Raw genomic sequence first — 7823 nt, forward strand, 5'->3', positions numbered from 1 at the left:
GTAGAGCGTGGAGGGTGGACTGGTTAGAGCGTGGATGGTGGGCTGGGTGTAGAGCGTGGAGGGTGGCCTGGGTGTAGAGCGTGGAGGGTGGCCTGGGTGTAGAGCGTGGAGGGTGGGCTGATTAGAGCATGGAGGATGGGCTGATTAGAGCGTGGAGGGTGGGCCGGGTGTACAGCGTGGAGGGTGGGCTGATTAGAGCGTGGAGGGTGGGCCGAGTGTAGAGTGTGGAGGGTGGACTGGTTAGAGTGTAGGCGGGTAGGCTGGGTGCAGAGTGTGGACAGTGGACTGGGTGGGCCCTTGTTTATAATAAGGGAGGCCAGGACTCACACTTTCCCAGGAGGCACTCCCTTTATTGATTCTGGCCACTCATGTGAGTCGCGATCTGGCTGTTGAAATCCACGTGAGGGCCAAAGAAGGGAAAAAAACGTTACTCCAGTCTTGCCTTTTTTAACATGATGGCACAGTGGTCTGGAACTGGTTCCAGCTTGGCTTTTGGGTGATCGCAGTCTAATTTCCAATCTTCCTATTGACAACAGCATAACCTAATTAGATTATCTGCTTTTGGTTTGTTGGGGGTTTTGGGTGTGTGGGGTTTTTTTATCCCTTTCCTTCCTCCTCCTTGCTCCACTGCATCCCCTCCACTCCACTGGGGGGACTTCGATTTCATTTAAAAAAAAAAAAGAAAAAGAAAAAAATGTATTCTGATTGCTTCCATACTTCCGAGGGTAGATAAGATGACCTGGAATACCTGGAAGTGTGCTGTTTGTTCAGTGAAAAGCCTTTTGGTGCCGGGGAGACAATGATGCATAAAGGTGATCACTCTGTCAAAGCAGGCCAAAGGGCAGAGAATGCTCTCTGTCCCTAAAAGCCAAACCAAATACATTGCTGTTGAGTCCATTTCAACTCAGCCCAGCAGGAGACGTTAGGACCACCTCCTAGGCTTTCCAAGGCCCTAGATCGTCACAGATGCAGACTGTAACAAGTCAAGCTACAGATTTCTGTGTTGGCAGTTGATAATTTAACCACTGTGCCATAGGCTCCTCTGTTCTTACTGGAACCTAGAAGTGAACATCTGTAGTTGAAACAGAGAGGAGGGCACTGGGAGGTGTAGAGGTAAGAAACGTAAATGCAGGAATGTGACTGGATTTTGTGCTGCGTGGGTCAATTTCTGTTTCGCTGCGAGTTCCATCTCTAGAATTCATTTGTTGTTCCTCTGCAGATAATGGCACCTGGACACAGCTGTGGCTTGTCTCTGACTATCACGAGCATGGCTCCCTGTTTGATTACCTTAACCGGTACACAGTAACAATTGAGGGGATGATCAAGCTGGCCTTGTCTGCCGCTAGTGGACTAGCACACCTGCACATGGAGATTGTGGGGACACAAGGTGAGTAGGCCTCACCAAAGTAGTGGCGGGTATGGGTAGACTTCAGAAGCCTGTGCCATCCTGATTTAATTTCCTGAATTCCTTTTTATGGAAAAAGTTGGAGCTCAACCTCAGGAATGACTGTCTCATCTAAAAGAGAAGTTTGCCATTTACTTGCGTGAAAACAAAATTTCAAGCCCCTCTTCTGTGATGTCCTTGTTATGTCATTCAGTGTCCGGGCAGTAGTTTGATAATCAGCTCACTATAAGTATGTAAAAGAATAACACTAAGAAGATAAAACAGATTGGGACAAGGGCCATCATTTTCTTAATTTCAGACACTGACTGGTAGGTAGTAATAGCTGGGTTTAAAGTGGTGAATTAAACACTGGGCCTTACTAATCTAGGAAAATTGTGTTGTAAGGGGAAAGACCTCAAACTCTTCTGCTGTTGACTGTGGTAATCATCTTTGGGGAGATCCTTGATCTTTTCACAAAAGCAGGTATTAAAGTTTGACCTCATTCCTAGTCCATGCTGTGATATTAGCAGTCCTCATCTTTAGACCTGTTTGATTCTGAGAACATAGCAACTTTTCTTTGAATTCCTTAGCAAATCTAAACATGGGTATGTTAGTTCAAGGAAGGCAAGTAATCAAAGTAGTATTAGCTAAACACCTACTCGTCATAAGTTATTTATTTAGTCACATTAATATAGTCATTTCATACTGTTCCTATGAGGTCAGTACTGTTTTTCTCATTTTTATGGATGAGAAGACTGATGTTCAGAGGAGTGAGGTCACTTTTCTAGGGCTGCTGGGTTAGTGGGAGTCAAAGCTGAAACTTAAACAACCTGTGCAGTCTGCCTGCAGAGCCTGGGCTTTTAGCTTTTGTACTGCCTTTCTTTAAAAATTCCCTTGTCCCCCCAATTTCCAGGGAAGCCTGGAATTGCTCATCGAGACTTGAAGTCAAAGAACATCCTAGTGAAGAAAAATGGAATGTGTGCCATCGCAGACCTGGGCCTGGCTGTTCGTCATGATGCGGTTACCGACACCATTGACATTGCCCCAAATCAGAGGGTGGGAACTAAACGGTAGGAAGGCCCTGGGCCTCTGTCTTGCTCAGCAGCTTGTCCTGAGTGTCCTGTGTATGCCCTTTCCTATATGTACAAAAGGGTGTATAGTCCTTTTTTAGGGTTAGAGTCAATTTGAGTGCCTGCCCTTTATGCTGGAAAATAACTACACAGATGACATCTAGTAGACCCGAATGTGGTGCAAGCCCACCTTGATAGACATGGGTGGTGATGGTAGTAATGAGAAAAATAGAGGAGCCAGAGCTAGATGTACTTGGTAGTTGTTGTTGATTGCCGTCGAGTTGAGTACCACTCATAGCGACCCCTTGAATAAAAGGCCTGAAGCCCGTCCACAACCATTGCCATGTATCAGAGTTCACAGAGTTTCCAGTGGCATGCTGTTTAGGAATTTGATGCCACACTGCTTCCAAGCACTTAGTAGTACTTGAAGAAAAATGAGAATCTGGAACAGGATTTGAAAGGAGAGAAGATGCCAAACTTACCTGGGAGAAAAGAGGCCTAAAGGGGTGCCTGGTTCAGAGATCCCTCAAGAGTCTCAATGTACTCTGCCTGAGGTTTGGAGAGCACCTTAATCCGTGAAGAGGTGCACTACTTACCTGAAGGTGGCGCCTGTTTAGTGGTTTAGTTCCAGCGGAGTTTAGGGCTGTTGTACATAGGGTCGCTATGAGTCGCAGGCGACTCGACGGCACATAACAACAACACAACCTTGGAGAGAAAGATAGGCTATCTCCTCTCAGGTGATTGATTCACAGTCTCAGAAAACCTGCTGGAGGGTCAGCTGTGAGTCAGTTCCAATTTGAAGGCATCATTTTTTGAGGGCTAAGTTAGAATAGAGGTCGTCCAGGGTGGGGATTGGGCCATTTGTAAGCATTACAGGCTTACTTTCCACCTCCTACCAAAGAATTTTAAGATTGACTTTATGAGTTGAAAATACAGCTGCTTTCCAGAGGTCGTCCAGGGTGGGGATTGGGCCATTTGTAAGCATTACAGGCTTACTTTCCACCTCCTACCAAAGAATTTTAAGATTGACTTTATGAGTTGAAAATACAGCTGCTTTCCTTTTTATTGTTGTAAAAAAATTTAACAAATATTTACCATTTTTAAGTGATATGAATTAGATTTACCATGTTGTGCAAACATGATCTTTATGTAGTTTCAAAAGATTTTTATTACCACACACAGGAACTTGGTACCCCTTAAGCATTAAGTCCCTGTTTGTCCCTCCCCTCAGCCCCTCACTAAGAAAGCTCACTGCCACCAGATGCTCTGCTGGAGAAGGAGGGGGCAATCTCCTCCTGTACCAGTCAGATCTGATTTGACGGTACACGTAAAAATAATACAATAAAAATGAAAAAAAAAGAAGAAAGCTCACTGCCATCAAGCTAGAGCCAACTCATAGCTGACCCTCCTCCAACAGCTTTTGAAAGCACACTGCTCCTACTCCAGCTCCTGCTGGCCACCAGTAGCTTTTAGTCTATGTGTTTGCCTGCTTTTGATATTTAACGGGAGAGTTCTGATGGTGTAAACCATAGGGAACTGTACTGCTAACCCAAAGGCCATGCCCCGCTAGCAGTTTGAATGTATCAGTGCCGACACAGGAGAAAGATAGGCAGTCACCTCCCACTTTATGTGATTCACAGCCCCGGAAACCCACTGGAGGGTTTGGTGTGAGTTAATTTGATGCAACAAGAATCAAAGATAATATTTCTTTTCTATTTGTTTTACTTACTTCATTCAGCAAAATATTTTTCTACACATAAGATTGCTTTGGGTAGAAGCCAACTCAGAAGCAACTAACATCATTTTCAAGGCCCATGCATGTAGTGGCATGTATGAATGTTATTTTCTTTTTAGCTGTGTTATACTCCATGTGTGTATGTGCCACCTTCTCTTTATACGCTCATCTGTTGATGAATACTTGGGTGTTTTCACCTTGGGGTTATTGTGCATAGTGCTGCAATGGACATTAGTGTACGAGTATCTAAGAGAGTCTCTGTTTTTAGTTATTTTGAATATATACCTGCAAGCAGGATTGCTGAGTCATATGGTAATTCTATAATTGGCAAAACTTTTCCACAGTGAGTTCACAATTTTACATGTCCACCAGCAACACACAATGTTTCTAATTTTTCCACACCTTCACCAGATCTTACTGTTTTCCATTTTCTGATAACTGCTCTCCTGGTGGTTATGAATGTGATTTTGACTTCCATGTCCCCAGTAATTAACAATGGAGAGACTGTGCCTATTATGTGATTCTTGACCGTTTTGGTATCTTTCTTAGAGAAGTGTCTATTTAGATTCTTTGCCTGTTTTTTAGTTGTTGTTTGCCCTTTTGTTGAGTTGTATGAGTTCCTTATATATTCTGGATTGATTGCATTATTGAGTTGGAACTGACCCATTGCTGACCCTCTAACAGTTTTTCAGAGACAGTAAATCGCACGGGAAGAGATTGCTCAGATTTCTCCTGCAGAGCAGCTAGTGGATTTGAACTGTGTACCTTTGCGTTGGCAGCGTAATTCCTTACCACTAAGCCAACAGAACTCTGTATTCTGGGTAATAAACCTTAATCAGATACATGATTACCAAATTTTTTTTCAAAGTATATTCTTTCTTTCTTGATAAAATACTTGTGCAAGTGTTTAGTGTGGAACAATGACTTAAATTTTTTTTAAAAAAAGCTTACTTTTACTAATAATAAATAAATAAATAAGCAAGCTAGCTTTATTTACCTGAAAGAAGTAGGAACTCAGATTTATGCTCTGCGTTCTTGGCAGCATTATTCAAAATTGCCAAAAGGTAAAAAATACACTCAACAATTAATCAGTAGATTGAAGGCTTAGTAAAATGGGACATGTTTGTGTATTGGAATAATATTTGGCCGTAAAAAGAAGTGAAGTTCTGATCTTGCTCTAATCTATATGAAGCTTGAAAACATTGTTCTGAGTGAAATAAGTCAGGCCAAAAGGGCTAATCCTGTGCAATCTCACTTACATGAAATTCTTGAACAGGCATCTCTCAGGCAGGTGGGAGTGGAGAGTACTGCTTAAGGGGTACTAAGTTTCCTTTAAGAGTGATGAAAATTTTTGAAAGTGGACAGTGGCGATGTTTTCACAGCACCGTGAGTGTCCCTGAATTGTACATAGAGAAGTGGAAAATGTTTTGTCCTGTATCTTTCACCACAAGAAAACCTTCTTTAAGGAAAAAGCAACCGTTTCCAAAATTAGTAGTCCGCTTTTTTTTTATTGCTCATATTTTTAACATTTTTTTTGTGTTTTAGATAGCATAGCAAAGAATCTGTTGTCAAAAATAAGATCCTTTTACCTTTGTTTTCTTATAAGACTTTTACTCTATTTTTACACGTATCTTACTGATCAGTTTTTAAGTAATTTCCATGTATGTGAGATACAAAGACTGTATTTTGACAGAATGTAAGATAGGGTCTGTTTATATAACTGAACCACAGTGTGTTTTACTAAACTGTATTGCTCTCCTTTTTTTCTTTTTCTTCCTTTTGACAGTCATTGCAGATACCCAGTTGCAATATAGTAAAGTTATCTCTTGATTTATAGTATTGAACACAGGGTGACTTGGAAAACTGGCAATTTTTACATAGCTGAAATCAAGGAAGAATAAAAGAAGTTGACCATGAAATTGAAGTTCAGTTCATCCTTGTGGTTACAGTGAACAAAATACAAAACCCCAGTCTGTAGCAGCCAGATAGATAATTTGTATTGTTACTTCTGTGTGACTGACCCACAATATTTCTGCTATGAAGTCAAAACCTGGTTAAAATAAGAGTAGCCTAGTATTGTCAGAGGGACCAGTAGCTCAGTGGGAGAAAGATAGGCAAAATCTCCTCCCAGGTGACTCTCAGCCACTAAAAACCCACTGGAGAATCAGCTTTGAGTTACTTGGTTCTGACAGCAGTTGGTTGAGTTTGTTGTTCGGTGTTTTCAAAACTATGTTGAAGTATTTAGATTTGAATCCAAAACATATGGGGAAATGTGATAAAAGAGAATGGCTCACCATCTCCCCAAGGGCCTTTTTGTGATAATGTTCTGTAGTTGAGGTTAGTCATATCTGTTCCCATATTCAGAAGGCCCCTAAGTCAATAAATACTTGGATTTAAAAGAAAACTGTAGGCAAGGGATACATGTCTTTATGCATGATCATCATCCTTTGTTGTTACAGGTACATGGCCCCTGAAGTACTTGATGAAACTATAAATATGAAACACTTTGACTCCTTTAAATGTGCTGATATCTATGCCCTTGGGCTTGTATACTGGGAGATTGCACGAAGATGCAATTCTGGAGGTAACCTTTATATTTGACCTTCTCTCTCTGCTACCTGCCTGATCCTTTTCTCTCCACAGCCAGTCAGATGTCTGGTGCCCAAGCCTGAATCACACACATGGTTCTCATGAAAGTTATGGAACCTTGGGGGCACCTGTGCCTGAAGACGTCTTACTCTTTGAAGCAGCTTGCTAAGAGGTTGCTTTAAGGGAATACTTTACCTGTGGTAACAGTTCTAAAGGCTTGGTTTTCCTTAAATACATTGTCTCTTTTGGCTCAAGACCATGAAGAATGCCTTTTATGTACATCACAGAAGATCACTGTGGGTTTTCTTTGCCACAGAAGCTGTGTATTCTAACATACTTGTTCTCATTGCTAGAAACTTTGGTATTTCAGTGCTAAAATAAATTGTAAAACAAAAAATGCCCAGTCCATTGCCCTCAAGTTGTTTCTGATTCATGGCATACCCTCCATTGGATTTCCAAGGCCATGAGGCTTCTAGAGGAGACCACTGCAGCTTTTTCCAAAACAGTTGCAGTTGTTGTTGTTGTTGTGTACCATGAAGTCTAACCGACCCATAGCTGACCCTCCTGCAGGTTCTCAGAGGCAGTTAATCGCACTGGACAAGATTGCCCATCCTTCTGAGGAGCAGCTGGAGACCTTGAACTGTGTGCCTTCAGGATTGCAGTGCAGCTTCTTGCCACTAGGCCACCAGAACTCCTTTTCTAGTAGAGTAGCTGGGGAATTTGAACTGCTGACCTTTGAGTTCACAGCTCAAAACTTTAACACACTATATCACCAGGGTTTCTTGATTTATGAAAAAAAAGGCTCATTTAATGCATAGGATTTTCTCAAAATAAGTTTTCTCCCTCCCATAGTTTTCCTTTTTAAAAAAATCTTTAGTACTGGCAACTCTTTTTCCATGTCAGAATTCAGTTAAAAGATAGTATCAGATTTGTTGTTGTTGTTGTTATGTGCTGTCGAGTCGCCTGCGACTCATAGCGACCCTATGTACAACAGCCCTAAACTCCGCTCTGTCCTGTGCCAACCGCACTGTCTCTGACACTCCCA

The 7823-nt window shown here is 41.9% G+C and overlaps 1 protein-coding gene across 3 annotated transcripts in view; it reads left to right on the top strand.

Moving 5' to 3' along the window:
* ACVR1B (activin A receptor, type IB) overlaps positions 1 to 7823 on the top strand; it is a 52499-nt gene that overhangs the window by 36301 nt on the left and 8375 nt on the right. For all 3 annotated transcript variants that reach the window (XM_006883846.1, XM_006883845.1, XM_006883847.1), the window contains 3 exons: positions 1220 to 1387; positions 2298 to 2454; positions 6649 to 6773. In XM_006883846.1, coding sequence (XP_006883908.1) covers positions 1220 to 1387; positions 2298 to 2454; positions 6649 to 6773 — 450 coding nt within the window. The remainder of the gene's footprint in view (positions 1 to 1219; positions 1388 to 2297; positions 2455 to 6648; positions 6774 to 7823) is intronic.

Source organism: Elephantulus edwardii, unplaced genomic scaffold, assembly GCF_000299155.1.
Source record: "Elephantulus edwardii isolate Elephantulus edwardi_28Jun2011 unplaced genomic scaffold, EleEdw1.0 scaffold00030, whole genome shotgun sequence".
NCBI classification, from domain to species: Eukaryota; Metazoa; Chordata; class Mammalia; order Macroscelidea; family Macroscelididae; genus Elephantulus; species Elephantulus edwardii.